Source organism: Gallus gallus, chromosome 11 (genome assembly GCF_016699485.2).
Source record: "Gallus gallus isolate bGalGal1 chromosome 11, bGalGal1.mat.broiler.GRCg7b, whole genome shotgun sequence".
Taxonomy (NCBI): Eukaryota; Metazoa; Chordata; class Aves; order Galliformes; family Phasianidae; genus Gallus; species Gallus gallus.
The window spans coordinates 10390077-10410154 of record NC_052542.1 but is presented as its reverse complement, the minus strand read 5'-3'; the positions used below and the strand labels follow the sequence as shown (position 1 = coordinate 10410154).

At 36.5% G+C, this 20078-nt stretch overlaps 1 protein-coding gene across 3 annotated transcripts in view; it reads left to right on the top strand.

Annotated features, from left to right (window-relative positions):
- Positions 1-20078, top strand: part of LOC415780 (transcription initiation factor TFIID subunit 4-like) — a 131621-nt gene that overhangs the window by 102832 nt on the left and 8711 nt on the right. Inside the window, exon 15 of one of the 3 annotated variants that reach the window (XM_046899657.1) lies at positions 878-19815. The exons of the other annotated variants lie outside the window; for them this stretch is intronic. Within the exon in view, the coding sequence (XP_046755613.1) occupies positions 878-883 (6 nt within the window). The 3' untranslated portion in view covers positions 884-19815. Of the gene's footprint in view, positions 1-877; positions 19816-20078 lie in introns of those variants that run through there. 3 annotated transcript variants of the gene reach the window in all.

Below are 20078 nucleotides of genomic sequence, written 5' to 3'. Positions count from 1 at the left end.
TATATCACTACTCTTGGTGCTGTTTTCAAATGTAAATACTGTTGTTAGCGATCTGTAGTTCAGTAGGAACATTCAGAGGGTGCTTTTCTGTTGTGGAAAAAAAAAATCAGGATTTAGGCGTTGCTTTATTTGCTTAGGTGATTTTTTTAAAATGCTTTCTATTTAAATTATTGAGAGAGAGAATATTTTAGCAGTGCTTGCTTTCCAAGGCTTCAGAAAGACAATCACAGTGCAAACAAATATAGTAGCGGTGATCTTTGTGTGAGTCCTCTTATGGATCTCACCACAGTGAAGTTCAGACTATAGAATGGTTTGTACTTCAGACAAAATCAACTGGATTATTTTAAATAATATAAATAGGTGGTATGGATTAAGCCGGCTGATATCGCCTGGAGTGAGTTAGGGAGCGCTCATATGAACTACTCTGCTGGCAGATCTTCAGGATAATAACTTCAGCAGGGGGCAGTGAGGAGCAGCTGGGGGGCATAAAGCCTTTGATCAGCACAGCTGGATCCAAATCTAACATCTGTCTATAGTCTTAGACTCAACACTTTTGTTAATACTGTGAGCTGTATTTGCATTTGTTAGATTATTTTGGTGACAGTACTTTTCTGTCTCTAGTGTTCCATTTCTTTCCATAATCCCCCCTCACAGCAAAATCAGTATTGGCAATTCAGAAGAAATAGAACAATTATCTTCTTCATGTAACCCTTTAACAATTATTAACTTTCCTATACTTTTCTAGCAATGGTTATATGTGCAAGTCTCAGTAAGGAGCAGCTGGGAAATTAAAATACAGGAATTACAGATAGAAGCTGTTCAGTTTTGCTGCAGTTGCCATCAAAGAATGCATATACGTATTCTCTTTCTCTCTCAGATCTAATGAGAAGGAGACCGTGTGCCCATATACCTAGGATATTTCAGGTTTCTACAGTCATGAAGCTCCTCTGTGCCTGTGAGGAAGTGAATTGCTGATGGGATGACAAGAGGCTTGAATTTACAGTCCAGTGCACGCTTGACCGTAACTGAGTTGATTACAAACATTCCTGTAATAATTTAACAATAATTTAAATAACACAGGGTGGAGAAGCTAGTATCAAAAAAAGCAGCATTGTGAAGTCATAGCCTTGATATCTCCTAAGCTTCCTGCATACACTTACTCCTGTCTTTTTCTTTTCTTCTATATTCTCTATTTGCTTCAGAGAAACAAACCTTGTAAGCATTTCCTTATATTTGGCATGGAATAATAAAGCAGACAAGTGTCACATGAATGATTGTGACACTTGTACAAATGTCTGTGAGCTCAAACAGGACAGGCAAATTATGTTTTGACCCATTAACTATAGCTGTCTTAGAAAAAAATGCCAATTTTTCTAAACGCTTTAATTCAAACCAACACTTAGGACTTAAAAATTTGTCAGAATCATACCTTTAGTCTTCATATTAAAAGCGTGCTGAGATGCATTCTTCCATCCTCTGTTTACTGAAAAAAATACAGCTTTGAGGGAACGAGGAGGAGGAAAATCAAATTGAGTGTTTTGATTCCTTTTAATACAGATATAGACCATCATTTTTCCATTCATTATCTTCCATTTCCTACTGCTTATCCATTAAACTGGAAAGAGAATGGTGAAGGCTTTGGGTATATTATCCTTTGGCACTGTCAGTTTTTGAAATTTCCTTTTAACTTCTTATAGTGTTTTTTTAAGATTCTAGGGTTGTGGTGAGAGGTTTTCCACAACACAGTACACATAACTGCCTCTGTGTTAAATGAGTGAGTGGAGTAACCTGGTTGTGGAACTCGGATGTGATACTACAAATAATTTCTTTTCTTATTTAATATTGATAATTGATTTGAAAGAGGCATTTTGTTAAAGAAACTGAACTGTATAAATCCCCCTATCTCAAACATTCAAAGTTATCATTGCTTCCTTTTTTAGTATAGATGTTTTTGTAGTTGCATTGCTGTGTTGAAGCCTGATGCCCTTTGAACTTTTCTTAGCGGTTCCCAGTAGTCTTAATCTAGAAAGATCATTCAGCACTTGTGTGATGCAGTAACTCAAAATGCCCTTCCTTTGCCTTTGTTTCCTGTCTTCTTCCTTACCTGTTCTATATCTTTGCTTTCTTATCTTTCCTCAAATACGGAAAAAAAACTTCAAGGATAATGTATTTTTTTAATGCAAGACTGCATTTCCATGAATTCAGACTTCATTTTTGAAACATTTTCCTGAAAATTGTATTAATGTTAATGAATTCTCTGTTGCTTGGTTTTGAGTATGTAGTTGATAATATGATAATACAGTCTCAAGAATTTAGGCCAGAGAATAAAAGTTTCAAGTATTCATGCACTCTTAGTTTCAGTATTCTAATGGGTCCTCAAGTGTAGCCTTTTATTAATGAGGATAATTTGGAACAAGACTGCTGTCCTAGTAAGTAGTAAACAGTCTTGAATGTACATTTGTGTGTTCCGATTTAATATAAAAGAGGAAATTAGGTTGGATCTGCCTAGGTGTGAGACAAAAAAGCTCACCTAAGTTAGAAGGCATAATAGAACTAAAAAAGTGAGGCACAGTTTAGAATAAAATGAGAGTGAAGACTTGGCAGATTAGGTTTGCCTTAAGTCTATGATAGTTAAAATAACCCCATTTAAAATTTTGAAACTGTAATTTACATACTCCTTTATTATTATTCAGATTAATACTAAAAGGGCAGAAGTCATCCAAGGAACTTACACATTAATTTTCTTCTCCTTCCCTACTCTGAGGATTTATTTCAAAATATTTTTCTAGTACCTTGAATTTTGTTGTTATTTTTTTGTTTTAGCAAGAAGTAACTTTTCATTCTGGCTGTCTATTAATGCTGCTGAGAAATAAAGATGCTTTTACAGAATGCTTTCAAGCACAAAAGGAGATGGTTTTCAAGAGATTATTTTACATATTTACATATTTTACCTTAAGCATTTTGTAGTCACTGCCTACTGGTGAATGTATCAGATTTTTACACACACTTTCAAAATGAACCAGTTTTGCTTCTAAGCCATTGCAAAGGGAGGAAATGAATTCTAACTTTTTTCACTTCATTTTCACATCCTCACATTTCCTTATTTCACATGGTTTAAAACAAAATGCCTCCAGCATTATTTTTCCTTTCTCAAGAGCAAAGTGAATGTGACTTTTCTAAGGGGGTCACAGGATGCCTCTGAGGCCTGTGGGTGTTACTGGACTGCTGCCTGCTTTCAGCTTAACTGAAGGGCTTGTCATAGTTTTCATCTCCTAAGAAATTAGCCCTAGGTGCTGGCCAGAAGCAGGAGAAGGCAGCATTATGAGTCCCACGCTGGTTATTTCCCACTGACATCAAATCCTGAGGTTTTCAAATTAATCCCACACAAAGACAACCCTTCATTTTGGTGCCAGTTTGAAATTAGACTGCAGTAATGACCTTTTAAAGATGTCTAGTTGTTAAGATAACCCCCTGTTGAAACTTGAAGGTAGCCAGTGCACCCTGTGTTGATAAGACGTTACTGACGCTTTAGCAGATTTTGTAAAGGTGACTGGAAGTCATGGCCAGTGACTTGACCTATGCTGCTGAAAGGAATGAAACCGATAGCCAGCCAAGCCTGCCTCTCCTTGCATCTCACTGCATTCTGGTTCCAGAAACAAACAAAGGGTCTTTATAAACTTCCAGCAGGCAGATTAGTTACAAAGTAGTAATAGACTTTCACAAAAGGGGACTGACTTTACCATCAGAAAAAGTTAATACTCAGCTTGGAGTGTGAATTAAAAGCATACCTTCTAGTGCTTTTACACTGGCTGGTAACTGGAAAAGCTTGGAAAATGGAGCATTAACAATAACTGGTAATATAAACAAGTGAAAGAGTAATTTACTGCATTTTATCCTAAAGTATTCCATGTGAAGTGAAAACTGGCCCAATAGAAAATGGGAATCGCAGCATACATCTATGCAGTTTGCAGGAGATTTTTGTCTGTTGTAATGAACAGAAATCTGGTTTTGTCCAAAATTAAAATAACCCACCCAATTGTTCCTGTTTTTTCACCCTAGGGTTTAGCATCATAAACCCACATGAACTTACCCTGTGCAAAGTTGTCTTTCATTACCAGTAATAAATAGGTATGAAGCTGGAGATGATAACTCTTTGTAATCAAAATAGGTGTATGTAAAGAAAAATGAGGCACTGAATATCTGTGAAAAATTATTTTGATAACTATTAAGTCTTAGCAATTGTTTTTACACATCTCACTTAAGAAAAATATCTCTGTAAAAATCTGTGTCATTGTTACTTGTAAAATTTACTATGCTCAATTTTTCTGTGTCTTTAAATTTTGTACTGCTTCAAGACAGTTACAATCATACAGAATATAACTGATCGCTGAGGCAACTTTGATTATAAATGTAACTATCCATAATATATGAAAATTTCAGCTGTTTAACCAGCATCAACGACAGGTTTTCCTTTAAAGGCTACAGTAAGTCCTGTAGACTAAGCACTTCTCAGCTGTTTGAATACTCTACCTTTGACTGTTTTCAGTTATTTTATTTCTATTCGCCAAAAATAGAAAATATGCATTAAACATTTTATTATTTGATGGTGTACTACACCATCTGCTGCCATAATACACTCAACTGTTACTTGTTTTGAGAAATGTGCTATGAAATCGTAGTTTGCATCTATAGATTTTTGAAAACATACAATATACAGACATTTAAGCATTCCCTTTTTTTAACCCTTAGCACTGTTAGAGGTTTCAGAAGCTTCTTTTCAGCATTTCAGAAATTAAAGGATTATCAAAAGGCAGACATCAGAAAAATACTGTTGATACCTGTATTTCTCTTTTGGATATCAAAATAGTGGGGATTATTAGCTTTATCAGTTTAAGGGGGTTGTAGAAAATCGAATCTTTCGTTTTGTGATCATTTCTCTTCTTTAATATATTTCACCTAGTTTAGAAGTATGGATCAGAAACTCACAAGGAAAACTGATGCCCTTTCCTGCAGCTAAATTAACAGGAATCACGTGGAAAACAATCTGAGCCTTGTATGAAAAGGGGAGCCATTAAAATTAGCCCTAAGCTATGGACTGCACCCAATATCACTAGAACTGCACTCACTGCAGATGTGGAGGCTGGCTCTCAGGCAAACTGAGCTGTGTTGTATAGCTACAATTAAAATCAACTCCTCTGCCAAAAAATAAAAGGGAGGAGGGTAGAAGGAGAACATCAAAGACAGATTGAAATGTGTAGTTAGTAATAAGAGTGGTCTCCTCTTGAACCAAGCCCTGCAGCGATTCATGGCCCCCTTGTTAATGAGAAATTTTGACCTCTGGTTTGTAAGTTAAACTTGTAATCCCAGCTAATGAAGTAAATCAATCCCAACTTCAGTCTGTTGTTCCCATTTTTCTTTGCACAGTGTGTCTGGGAGTTGGTATCCAGGTCTACAAATACGATTTGGGGGAAAAAAATTATTCAACAGCTTTGTAACTTCTGTTTTGCGATTCACTTAAATATCTCTAAAGCAGACAGATTATTTTAACCTTGTCTGTGTGCTTGTAAAATGTCCTATTAGTGTGGGTGTTTTAGACACGTGAAAATAATAGGCCTTAGTTACCATTTTAAAAGGGAAGACGGGTTTACAACCGCCCCCTAATACTCAGTTCATGAACACATTTACACTTTGGATGAGTAGATCTGTTTGAAATTATTTAGGAACCATATTTTAATTCTTGTTTTATATTTCTGGGGATACTGAGGATAGTTCTGTGTTAGAAAAAGGTTTCCCACTGCTTTGAGAGAAAACAGATTCGCTAGCAGTAGAAATGAATGCAAAGCTAAGATGCTAATTTTCATAATGGTGGATCATCCTTTGAAATACATACTGCCATGTCTTGTAAGCCATAGAGTGACAAAAAACCTAGCCATTTATCCAGCCCAAAAGCCCTGGTAAAGCCTCTGAGTTGATGTCATGTCATACCACATTACTAAAGAATCTGTAAGAGATCAGCAGATGGTAAAAAGAGAGGTGAAGCCTTCATGAAAAAAATAAGGAGATGCCGGATTTCTAATGTGATCCCTGAAAATAAAACATCATCAGCCAGAGGAAGAAAAATGCTTGTAGCTGCTTCCCTTTCCTTTTGTATCAGTAATTGGTATCTTTGTAGCCCCTCCTAAATGATAGGACCCTTTTTGGTTTTAATCATTTTCTCTATAAAAGAGAGTTGTTATGTTAGTTTATAGCTCATTTGTGCTACAAATGCTGCTTTACAGGAGCTGAAGCTTCACGACAAAATGTTTTTTTCTAACTCAAGGGGTACGTGAGCTCCCCTTTAACTGCAGGGGCTGTGCTGCATCTCGGCCCTTGCTTGCAGCAGTCAGCACATAGTGGCACAAAGCTGTGCCTCTGAAGGTTTTGGCTCTGATGTTGGTTTTTCATAACCACATTCCTGCAGTTTCACTGACAAAGCCACACTGCATGTTATGATCTTTTCTAGATGTCATGCATTTGTATTTCAGTTGTGAAGAGCAAACAAGCAACCAAGTGTTGCTGTGTTTTATGCAATTGTATTAGAGAAAAGAGAAATGGGTTTGCATTGGTGAAGTAGGAGGCTTTCCGGATTGATGCAACTCAGTTGTTTTTCTGTGGTGACCACAGAGGTGTGTGGGTTTTTGTTTGTTTGTTTGTGGGCTTTTGTTTTGCTTACCTCAGTGATTAATCCAGTTCTCTTATTTCTGGAGTTGGAAGTCATATTAATTCTATGCCCTAAAAGAAAATGGTGGCTTCTAAAGGTGGCTTCTGATGGGATATGAATATTTGCTGCCTAGATGGTTGTCCAGGGCTGTGGGTGCTACCAGTAGGGATGTGTTTCCACTGGGTCACAGTGAGTGACTTGGCACCAGCCTAACACCTGGCCCACTTAGCTGAGGGATGCTGTGGTGCACTGGGAAAGCTGAGATTCAACCATGCTTGGAGAAAAGGCTTCCTTATGTCTTAGTGAAGCCCATCTTTGAGCCAGGCCTTGCAGCGATGGCTCTCAGATAATCTTTTAGCCTTTTTCAGAAAGTAAAGGCAACTGAAATTGTGGGACTGGAAAGAGAAGCTGCTGAATAGGAGTGTTTGCAGAGGGCCAGCAAGTTGTGGGGCTGAGATGCAAGAGGCTGTCTCCCAAGGTTAGGGTGCAAGAACTTTTCTGTAGTGGAACTGAATATTAATGCAATCCACATATAGAGATTATATCCCCTAATAAGTTTTGCCTTGCAATGTATGTTTTTCCTACGTATCAAATGTAATGAAAAATTCTATTACTCAGAATTCCTCTGAATCTAGAAGGACTCTATTTGCTTTATAAGTAACACATTAAGGATTACATATAATTTTCAAAATACACATGAAGGGCTACATTAATGTATGCTATTTTTCTAGGTGATAATACTGTATAATCATCAACTCTACCTATCTGTATTATTCTTTGAAGATGCTCGTGACCCACAATGATCTGAAGCAGGACTTTTTATACAGCTACAAATCATTAGTGTATTATAGGCAAGAGTTTATATTAACCTATTTTTTTTCCTCACTAAATTTAAAAGAAGCTTTTTTAATTCTGACAACAAGTGGAAAAACACAGCAGTGAAGCTGTTCTCAAGTGATACACCTTAGTATATGGAGGATCCTGTTGCGAAGAACTTCGAAAATAATCATGGTTTATTAGCTGCACAGTCTTTTCCCCTTTGTTTCTATTCATTTAATTTAAAGTGAAACAACTCAGCATGCAAAACTAAAATTAGCTGCAAAAAAAGGTGTAAGTGAATAAACAGGCAAATCCATTAGAGTCGATGGGTTATTGGATCCCTTGCCATTCCTCAGATGGCGGCCTATTAAAAGTGGTAATGTCTGCCTCCAGCGTGGCCTTAAGGCAAGAAAGAAGGCCAAGACAGGCATATTTCACATGCATCAGACACAAGAATTAAATAGACCAATGTTCCCTAAAAGACTGAAGTACATCTCTTTCTGACGTTCATCTCGGGCAAAAATTCATTGATCTCAGTATGTCCCTTGGCAATTATAAAATATTAAATCCAAGTCACACTTTTCTAGTTGGCTTAATTTTTTCTCTATTCACAGCTTTCTATTTGATCAATTTTAACAAGTTAGGAATAGCATCTAATAATAAAATAAAAACTGCAGAGTTTAAAAGTTTGCTCATTTGACATTCTTATATTTTTGCATTTATTCTTTAGACCTGCCTATCATTTTATTGTATTTTAAGTAAATTTGCACACTACATAGATGAAAAGAATATATATTTATACACATACAACAAAATAAAAGAACACCCTTACCTGTATCCTTTGAATTAGCGGTTTCTTTATAAAGGCAGATATTCATATATGGTCATAGTATTGCAGTGAAATCTGTATTTTAAAGCTAAATCTGTGTTGTTAATCACCCCAGTTGTAACTAGTGTCAGACAGCAATTATTTCTGCTTCTTGTTTCTCTTATTATGTCAGACTGGAATACATAATGTTGCATTCCTAATTCTGAACTACTACTTAAGCAAGGGGTTTTTTTGTTTGTTTGTTTTTTTTTGGCTACTTGAACCAAAATTTGGTTTTGTTTCTTTTGTGTATATACCAGTCAGGCAGCAAAATGGGAAAACACCCTGTCAGAACTTGGATCTATTTTAACATAGAATTGGAGATTGTATTGTACAGTGCAGCAGAAGGGATATAATTGCTGGTGGTCTTTGCTGACGAGAGACTGTAATTTGAGGAAAAACACTTCTATCATGGCAGTCTACCTGTTGTGTTAGCTTGTTCTGCTCCTGTTTGGCACACTTACAACCTTCCATTCCTTAAATAAGCTCATTCAGTGGCAAACAGCTATAAGCAGTCTTGGCTGAAAAGATGTCAAGAAGAATGCTCAGAATCTTGGTTGGCTTTCAAAAAGTGACAATTTTGATTATTTACTATCAGTGAAATTACCCCATGGAAAGGGGGGAAGGCAAACCTGGAGGTCTTAAATTTTCAGAAAAGTTAAGCCTAGGATTTTGCTTTGCATTTTGGAAACAAGATCCTGTTGTCATGTTGCTACATGTTTATAAACTGCTTACATTTATTTTAGTAAGAGAAGTTATTCTAAGTATTAATTAGAAAAAAAGTATGGCTCTGTTAACACCAATGGAGCAATCACCTTGCCCTGCGTGTGCTTGGTTAAACGTACAGTTTTTAATATGGGCCAGTAAGATGTATATTTTTGTGCTTTCTCAATGGAATTTTAAACCTGGAAAACATTTACATTAACATTCAACAAAATGTGTGTAAGACTAAGCTTTCTATCTATGTTCACAGTCCTCAGCACAGGTTTGAATTCACTTACTGTGAACTGGGGCTTCCTGGGTGGCTTCAGGAGCTGGATTGGCTCTCCCGTGGTTGCAGTGGTTGCACTCAGACCCCCTTTTGTAAAAAGAGGATATTAGTACAGCTTATCTTCCATCCTTTTCTTTTTTCTCGTTTTTTCCTTTTGTTAAATTGCTAATTATGCCTGTTCCTTGCTGTGTTTTTGTGCAGTAGATATTGCAAAAGAGCCCATTTTCAGATGAGACTTAAAGGTGGATGTAGTTACTAATTGACTGGTACCCATCTATCCTGCCGGTGACCAACAAAGAGGTGTGGATACAAAGCAATATTCAAGTAGATGGGAAAACTGGACTGGTGACTCAGAATCTCATTAGCTGTAGAGGTTTTTTTTTCCCCTTTTTCATAGAAATTGTGATCTAGGCATTTAAAAGTTATTTCAAGAGCAGTGTTACTCAGAAGCATATTGAGTCCTGAAAAAATGTAGGTATAGTTTTCCCTTTTAAAAACATGTTTTTTTAATACTTCTGGAAGAGCCAGAATTTTCAAAAGGTCTACAATATAACCAAGATTAAAAGGTATCTATCTCTCTGTCTCTCTACATATGTGTGTATATATATAATGTTTTCTAACTGCGTATCTGGTTTGCTCTCGGTCATTTGATACAGCATGGTAGACTGTCTCAAACACAGCTAGGACTAATCTTGATGAGATCAGAACAGTTGTATTCTGTGTTTGCTGAATGTAAATTGATGGGGCAAACTGGATCTTTCCAAGGCTCACAATGCTACTTGTTAATATATTCTCTGCAGTGCTGACTTTGTTGAACAGCCAGCACACCCTTATGACCAGGCAAGATTTAATTTCAATTTCTAAATAACATATTATCTATTGAAAACTTGATTCTAGTTGAAGTTTTATCTCATTAAGCATTAGTATGTTGGGTTCAAATGATACTTCTGTTCAAAACTTCCTTCACTGAGTCTCCACTGCTGTTGTCCATATACTCTTAATCTCCTGCTATTCATCTGCCCTGAATATAACTCTTCCCTGTTTGTCTTTGAGAATTTACAAATTGCATAACTAGGTTTGTTTTTGAAATCCACTTAGAATTCTGTATTTCAACAAAATGAGACAAAATAAGACCATTTTTGGCTAAATCTATTTTGAATGTTTCCACAACCTCACAACATCATAGGAAAAAAACTCTCCTTCTCCAGTTAGCTGTTTTATTTTATTCTACACAAAGAAATACAACCATTCTTAATTTAAAAATAGTAATAATAATAATTTAAAAATGTAGATTAGTAATAATTTGGTTAGTTTTCTGAATTTTACATGTTTTTTCCTAGTTCTGCATCGTGATATTCTTATATGTTATATTATGATGTTATCATACAAAGGTGAAACTAATAGCTGTAAAACATGACAACATCCTGCTGTAAAGGATGTGCCATATTGTTTATTAAAGTGATGCTGTTTAAAGAACATTTTACTGAACTTAATTTTTCTTGAGCTGCATATTAATTTTAAAGGTCAGTGTGGTTAGTTACCATAGTAGTGACCTAAAAATAACCTTTCTAGTGTACCTGTATATTTCTGATCTGTAGTGTTCGCATTCAGAAATGTTCTTTCCCTTAGAGTTTCAGCAGCTAAATAAGTTGCAACCCCTTCAGCTATACTCATAAAAATTTGCTTCCAGACAACATGGTCTGTTTATTGTGTAATAATCGAAATGGCACTAAATTGCAATGATTGCTGAACACTTAGGAATTGCATTAACCACTTAACTGCTAAACTATTTTCCATTTTCTACCTCACTGTGAAGTATTATATTGATTTTCCTCTTAGTTAGAGCTGCTTACTCAACCTCTGAGATGAACAGAATATTTTAGTAGCCTCGTACACTGTCGTATTTTGAGTCAATCAGCAGTGACCTTGGATAAGAATTTTCTAGAGGTTTTTAAAAAAGCTAAATAGCTTGTAGTGCTTATCCTCGAATCTTTGCAGAAAATTGAGGGAAACACAAAATGTCTCTTCATAAATTAGTTAAAAATTATAAGGAGGAGTAAATCTTTTTTTCCCCTCTGAAGTGGGCTGTTTCCTATTGCTTTTACTACACTGCTGCTAAGACAAATTAGTTAATGGTTATAAGGCCTTATTCGGGGACTTAATCATAGCCTATAATGTGCTTGGCATGTAATTAAAAATCTACCTATGGTGATAGGTGAAGACTTTTGGTAATACCACTGCTTTCTGTGGAGAGGATGATTTTTTTGTTTGTTTTCTACGTAGTTGTATTTAACTGAGGTGAAGTATGCAAGCATCTAAGAAATATCAAACTTAAAAGCTCCTTGATGATAGCTAAACTAGTCTTGATATCAAATATTTTAGTTTAAAATCTATTTCCTTTTTCCTTTCCAAGATTTATAGAGAGAAATTCTGCCTCAATCTATTTATGAGAAAACTTGTTAGGAAAAGCAGAGGGCTTTTTGGTTTGTGTTTTTGTGTAGGGGCTTTTATGGTTTTTGTTTTTTAAGCAAAACCTTTCTGAAATCTTGCAGCAAAAAAAAGGGGGAAAAAGGCTGATACAGGTAAGGAAGAGTTAAACAGAAATTGAGCGGGGATGCTGGGGGGCAGCAGTGCTGCAGAACATAGCAGTGTTCGTGCGAAGGCAAGTCATTTCCCGAAACACTGCAGACACATGGCCTGAGGCAGTCTAAAACCTTTGGAGACCAAAATGGCTCGCAGGAGTTAGAAGTAATAAGGTGTTTTTCCCTTCTTTCTCCTTCACTGAAATTCTGTAAGGTTGCTATGCATTACCAAGGAACAATGCCACTATTTTTGTGTTTTATATGGGTATTAAGATCCATTACAATTTGACATTTTTAAGATTGGTTATCCTGTAGTTTGGTGTTAAATTGAAGTTGTTTGTTTTGAATTTAATTCTTTCATTTTTCAACGGAAAAAAAGGCAGCACTGCTGTGCTGATAGCCTACCGAAGTATGCCAGGATTTGATGTTTGAATTGAATGTTTGCTATCCGAAAATATGGGCAAAATTATCTTTTAAGGAACTCTTGATTTTTTTTTCTTCTTTTTTAATCAATTAAAAGTCAGAATGATGCTTTCTGGCTAGCCTTTTACAGTCAGATTGTAGAAGGTATTGCACATCTCTCTTTAAGGCATACTGTTTCTGGGATTATTTTTAACACTATGTTACACATCTGAGATGTGTTGTGCTTAATGCAACCTGCTTATGATTATTACAACCCTATATGTTTGCAGCAGCTAAATAAACTCCATATCAAATAAATTACAGCAGCAATGATATTAGGCCAGCAGCAGTGTAAAGGACATCTGTTAACTCTTTCAAATGCCCTGTCCTTACCCACTTATTCTAAACATTTCTGTTGTTAATTACTACCTAAGTACGTGACATCCTCATGCAAACAGAGCTGTGAAGACCTGCTCAGGAGGACAGAGGCAGGCCTGGGAATGCTGCGCTGCCAGGGGACCTGCTGCTTGTTGGGTTAGGGTGAGCACTGAAAAGTCATGTAAATCGAGGTAGTGGACAGGTATTTTCATTACTGCAGTTCTGGCAGCTGGCATTGCTCTAGCCAGGGAGACCTCCTTTAAATCAGCACGGCGCAGTCTGTGTGACTTCCCCCATGCAGGCCCTGACAGTCTAGCTTCTCATCATTAGCGCTAGTGAAGAAATTGGCAATGAAACTTTCTCTGTCAAAATCATTTTATCAAAGATAAAAATGTTTGGCGAAAGTACATCTGTTTCAAAAATATATTTGTTAAGAGGTTTCTCGGCTCCAAGATGACGTTTGCACTGAGGAAGCGAATCTGCTGCCCATTGGCGGCAGCACCTGGGCTGCTGCACAGGCTGAGCAGGGCTGCTGTAGTGCAGAATGGAAACCTTGTTCAGCACTGAAATGTGGGAAAATGCTACCTATTGGAACCCAGCTCATTAGAAACAATTTCCTTTCACTTGAAATTCATGAGAAACTGCAAGGTTTTTTGCTAGCTGGCACAAAGCGTGGCCCAGGTCACCATCTTTATTTGTAATTTAGTGCATCTACGATATTTGATCCTGTAAATAAATAAGACGATGTCTTTCAAGGGTTAGGTGCTACTTAAGAACTTCTGTAAATTAAACAGAAGCAATTATAAAAGGACTGCAGAGATTCTCTATAGACAGTGTCTAAAAGCTTTCTGTTGGGAAGCTTGCCAGAATAGAGTGAATTTACATTGCTTTTCATCAAAATTGTATGAAAAATAGATGCAAAGTAAAGGAATACTCAGTAAGTATGTTTCGGTTTTGCAACCTGAACATTGTCTGATTTTCAAATTACAGTCTTCATCTCAATGTGATTGAAGAAAATCTGTAGTATGTATTTACGGTATTTCCAGTTCAAGCATTTTCTCTTTCTTTATTACTGGAACTCAGTTAATCACAAAGTATGTGTGGCTCATTGCAGTGTGTGTGAGCCTGTAGAGGATCACAGCTCTGATAAGGAACCTCTAGTTAAATGATTCATCTGAGAACAGACTGAGCGACCAAAGGCAGGGCGGACTGCTTGCAAACATGGAAGTTCCCGGTTGCAAAATGGCACCCCTTCCTTCTCTCCCTGGTAAAACCAAGGCTTGCAGAGCCCAGCTCCTGCCCGTGCTGCTGCCAGCCCTGGTGAATGCTTCTGCCAGAGATTCTCACACATGCTCTGTAGAGGCTGTCAGATAAGATCATGGCTTGGCCAACTTTTATTTATGGGCCAATGAATTATGCAGCTGGGGTAATTAGATGTTTTTGTTTTGTGAATCAGGTTTATGCTCCTGGGGTGCCAACCTAGGGAAGCCTGTGAAACTGCATAATAAAAGTCATTTTTATGCAGAGGTGGAAATATTTGAATGCAAAAGAGAATTATGTGTAGATGTAGGGAAGCTAATGTCCTCCTGCATTTGGAGAGGAAGAGTGAAGTGTAAACTCTAGCTGTTATCCGTTAAGGCTTTTATTTCTCTTGCATTGGATAGAGATGGAACAGATAGTTTTAGCATAAACTCCAGAAGAAAACAAGCGCTTCTCTCTTCCCCCAAGTACAGCTATAAAATATAAATGCTTTTGTGTAGTTAGAAAACATGTGTGGAATTAGATATGTGTATTCAGGGACTATGTGTGTGTATAGTCACTGTATGCTATTTATTTACTAGAACTCCAATTACAACTAAACTTCAATGTACTTTAATCAAATTATAGTTTCCATGATGTCCTTTAATTGCATATTTTAAAAGACATTTGAAGTAGCAGACTAGCATGTAGTTTTGACTTCTCTAACCTACATGCCTTATGTTTGTGCCTCAAGATAACATTGAATAACATATTTAAACTACTCATGTGTGAAAAAGCAAAATTATATCTCATGAACTGATTTCTTCACACATTCAAAAAATCGAATTCCCCTTTTGTTCAGATACTAAACAGAAATCAGAAGGGAAACGTTTTTCTAGAAATGATATTGTTTTTCAAATTGGAGATGATATGAATGCCTTTAATGAAAATGGGTGATATTCATTTTAAAACTTATATCATTTTACAAAGGTATACTTTTATAAATACAGTTTTCATTATGTAGGCATTACAGTCTGGTTCAGTTGATAATGAGTCAGAGAAGTTTACTGAGCTGTTATAATTTAATATTTTGAGTTGAAAATGGTTACTGTGAAATAGTAATTGGTGATAACCATATTTGCTTCTTTCTTCCATTTCATCACCCAGAAGAACTAGTAGTGTCGAGTGCTGTTGCTTTATTTACATGCAGTACAACTGAAGGGGGCATATGATCTTCTGGATGCCATTCATTTTTATTAAACACATATTTAGGATTTATATGTCTGTGTGTATAATTAGTTTTGTAGAGGTATGTATAAATAGTAAGGCCACAGTCTTCCATGGATTTTAATTGCTGTGCAGCTATTCTCTGAGTTTTTGTAAACAAGGCAGATGTTAAATTTAAAAGCAGTGTGACAGATGAGCTGTTCTGGCAACGCCTAGAATTAAAGCTTAGACTTTCAAACTCCAACATCTGAAAATAGAACTTGGTGACATGAGATGCAACTCTTTAAAAACAAGCAAAATAAAAAGCTAAAATAATAAAAGCTTCAAGCTTTACTGCCCAATTTACCAAATCTGTCCAATTTTCCTAACTTAAGGAGAATTTATGTTTACTACCATCGGATTAACATTTTCATTTTCAATATGATGCTATTGTTCTTGTCACTGTTTAATTTGTAGGATGACTCAATAGCAAGACAGTAAGGTGTTATAGTAATCTTGCTGTGTGTGCAAAAACCAAATTAGAGCTGCTCTACTGTACTGTGTGAGGTAGCTAGAGAGGGACTGAGTCAAGCAGTGTGGAGAGCGTTGCTGACAGATTGTAGTTTGTTCTTGGAAAGTGTTGAGTCCACTGTAGTTCCACTGAGGATGATGCACTTCTCTAAACAGAAGCAAGGTACTTTGCAAATGGGTATGTAAAGAATGTGGCAGGATCTTGAGTAATACTTCTCAGAATAAAGGATGTTCTGGCTACTGATTTGTCTTACTAACCGAAAGAGAAAGAAAAAAGGCAGCCTGTACTTTTGAAGGAATTGTTTAAGACCTTGACCAAATAATGACACCTGAGGAGCAGTAAAGGCTTCTGAAAAGTAGCAGTCATCTTGGTTACAATTTAATTGTAAAAGAGTAAGTAGAAGCCAAGATCTGAGAGCAAGGGCAGGAGGAAAAGCTGATATGGGATTATCAAGGTCAGGGTTCAGATACAACAGATGGCAAAATAGTTATAATGTACTGTACCACATGGGACTGCCACACACGCTCAGGTAGTGTATTATATATGCCGTGTGGAGAGATCAGTGATCCTAATTCGTGTTTTTAGTAGGACCAAAAAAAAGCTCCTGAAAAAGTGATTTCATAATTTCAGACCAGATTAATGAACTGTAATTGGTTAGACTGCACAATGGAGCTCAGTATTCAAGAAAAGGATACATGAAATTATGCATAGCATGCAATCATATAATTTTTAATTCCCAAAAAGCTAAAATGAAGCTTGTGTTTCAGGAGGTCTATTTCAGGCTCATTATGCTTGAATTTCTGAGGAAAGTACTTAAAGAAAAAACAAATTTACAGCACTTGAATCAGATCATTAAAAACAGGTTATGATTTGATTTATGATTTTTGTAACTTTTAATCGGGCCAAATTTTCAAAAGAGCACACAGTCTTATTAAGGTGACTGCCAAGTGGTAATTTTATCATTGGAAACAATTATGACTTCCCTGGGTTAGGGCACTGCAGAAAATCTTACTCCTGATCTATAATTTCTGCTGTTATTATTCAGACATTTTTTAAAGAGTCTGATGTGATGGCATGAAAATGTGAAGGTAAAAGGCAAAAAAAAAAAAAGAGAGAGAGAGAAAAGGGTTAATCAAGTCAGAAGTACTGGGAGAAGAAGTGGAATGGTAGCAAAGAAGAAAAATGAAGGCAGAGAGTTGTGATTTGGAGTGGTGCTAAAGAGCCTCTGGGCTTGAGATTCATCTCGCATTTTATAATGCTCATGTTGTGTTGTATCATAATGCACTTGCTTCTACTAGAGCTAGCTGTTTCTCGTCTCTTATTGCCAATGGTAAAAATAGGCCAGTAGCATCATTCCATACTATTGAGCGCACTCTGAATTCCACACTGTTTTTTCACTTGCCTCTCTAATTAATTCAGTAATCCTCTTCAGTGTATGTGCATGTGTACATTTGTGTATGTCTGCTCTGTTGCCCTCTTCCGTCATCTGTTCAAGTTCTCACATTGCTGATGATTGGTTATGCCAGCTCTCTTCCAAAGACAGGGAATTTATTACACTTCATTGCCTTTTGTTTTTTGCCTCCCAAAAATCCCATCATAGTCTCCATTTTGGGCCAGTACTTCGGGAAAGGTTCTTCTATAGATACGGCCCTCTTTTTTTTGTTTTGTAATTAGATATGTGAGACCTGTCAGTTTATATATTGGTTGTTTTCAGTTTTGGGGACCTACTCAGTGTGTATCAGATGAGTTATGGTAATAGGTGATCTTGTGTCTCTCTTAGACTTTTTCCTATTATATGTTTTAAAGTTATTCATAATGCAGCCTTTGATTTTGGCTATAATTTATTATAAATATTAATAACTGTATATATGTATTTTCTAATGAGGGCTAGGTTATGGTAGCTATGATACTTATTTTCAATTTTTTGAAGGTAGTCTGTGTGGTATCCAAATTTACCAGGAAAGTAGAAGTGAGAAAGTACAGATAACTAAGAGTAGAGCTTTAATATCTGGAAATGCTGTTTTTGTGCATCACCATCTCCTCCATGAGTATGCTGTATGCTGAAGACATTTTTCCTTCGTATCAGCATGGATTGCTCAATCATGTTTTTGTTACAGAAAAATGGAGGTGGTTAAAGTATTTGTTGCATTTGATCCCACTTCATAAAAAGAGGTGGATCTGGGATAATTCTGAGAGTGTAGGAGTGTTAACCTCACAAAAGCAAGTTCTTTAAATGGCTTAGTTTGAAATTCAAGGCTAATTTTCTGTTGGTTGTCTAAAATATAAGAGTTTAAAATATTGCTTGTTTGCTTCGTAGTGAAATGACTCTGGCGGAGGACAAGGATTTGGAATTCTTGAAGAAAGGGAGATTACAGCTTTTTCAAATGTTAGAGCAAAGTTTAAATTGATGGTATTCTGTTTATATGTTAAACTAATCTGCTTTTTACTCAAGGCTTGCCTCATAATGGAGTAAAAGGAAAAATCTGGAATGACTCTAGGAGGTTAGAGGAGAGTATAAAGCAGTAGGGGGCTTCTGTTTTTTTAAACAAAAAGATTGAGGTATGTATATTAAAGCAATTTGAAGTTGGGCAGCAGGTCCAATTGTGGTCTGCAGGGTAGTGATGAGACATGCAGGTCGTGAAGCCCATCTGCACTCAGTCCTGGAGAACTGATCCTGATTTGGAGGAAAGACAGAAGAAGAGAACTTAGAAAAAGATTTGAGGAGAAGTACAGCGTGATAAATAGCAAATTGTGACCGTGCTGAGCGAGCAACTCTCTTCATCATGTGGAAGGGGAATCTAAGAATCACGCTGAGTCGGAACTGCTTTCTGTTTACTGATGTCTGTAGGAAGGGAAACAGTTTCCTTTTTGGAGCCATTCTTTCAAGAGCTATTTGTGCAGGTATGATCCAAAGGTTTTGGACTTTTTCTGAACAAAAGAAACTGCTAACTTAAAAACAGTCAAGAGAATTAACTATAAGAAATAGAAACATTAAGAAATAAAGGAATGAGCGGCTAAATGATTCAGAGTTTTGCTCTTGAACTCTGTTATTTTTCCCCAATGTCTGAAATACACTAGGCCTTAATTGTATTCTATGCTATGTGCAGTAACAGAAAGTGTTAACCAACTTCTATAGGTTATTTACAAATGTTGATCTCTTATTTCATATACACTGGACTGTTCTCTGTCAATGTATTTATCCTGCAAGCTGAAGGTATTAGCATTTAAGGCTTAATTTTATTGCCACTCGCTTCTGAGATAACTGCATTGCCTGCTTTTTTCTTTTCTTTTTTTTTTTAATTTAATGGACTGGATGTATGAATTAGGGCCATATACTACCCTCAATCCACAGAGGAGCCTCTAGTAATTATGAGGAAGGGTTTATAACGCTATTCTTAGATTGTAACTAATGTACTAGCAAATTTTACACTGAAAAAAAGTGCCAAGAGCTGGTAGATCTGTGGCTATTTTTGCCCTTTGTTTGGCAAGTAGTGCATAAAGTCACTTGATTGGCACTTGCACAATTGCTGGGAGTGCACAAGATGGCCCACAGTTGCAAACATAATTATTTTAAAGCCTGGGTGTTATACATCATAATTAGGCTTAAGAACAGAAAGTCAGTGGAGATGAATGAGGGCAATTCATTCTCTCAAGGGTTGAGGAAATGATTTTGCGTTTAGATTTCACATTTGTAATTTTTTTTTTTCCACAAGCATTAAGATTTAGATGGTTTTCTGTCTCCCTCTCTTCTCCTCTTCCATGTGAGGACTGACAATATGTGAAACAGTTATATGGTATCTGTGTCTCATCTTAAATAGAAGAGATGTAGCTAGCATATAAGGTGGACAAGATGCACTTCTTAGCGATGATTTTCTCCTTAATCAGAAACAGCGACAAATGAATCGAGACCCCCACAGTTAGCCTGTCCCCTACAGTTGTTCTGCTCAGCATGTCTTCCATAACAGACAGGCCAAAAAGCAGTCTTCACTGGCTTAGCAATTAGTATATTTTAATTAGATATTTAAACAATTAAATGTTACAGTTATGTGTCTAGAGATTGATGAATGTCAAGAATATTTTAATTACTTTAAGTTTAAACAAAAGTCACGATCATACAGGTTAAAAAAGAAAAGGCCACCCACTATGTAAAACTGCAGTAGTTTAGAACTAATACTAAGGATTACCCCAAGAGAAAATTCAGCTGGGAGTCAAGTATGATTCCAGGAAAATGTGAATCCTGCAAGTTCCACTGTAGGGCTTCTCCCAGAGTTGGTTTGACGTTTCTCCTCTCCCAGTGAGAGGGAATATGGGGATGTACAGAGTGGTTGGACTAGAGTAAAACTGGCAGGTTCTTAAAAAGA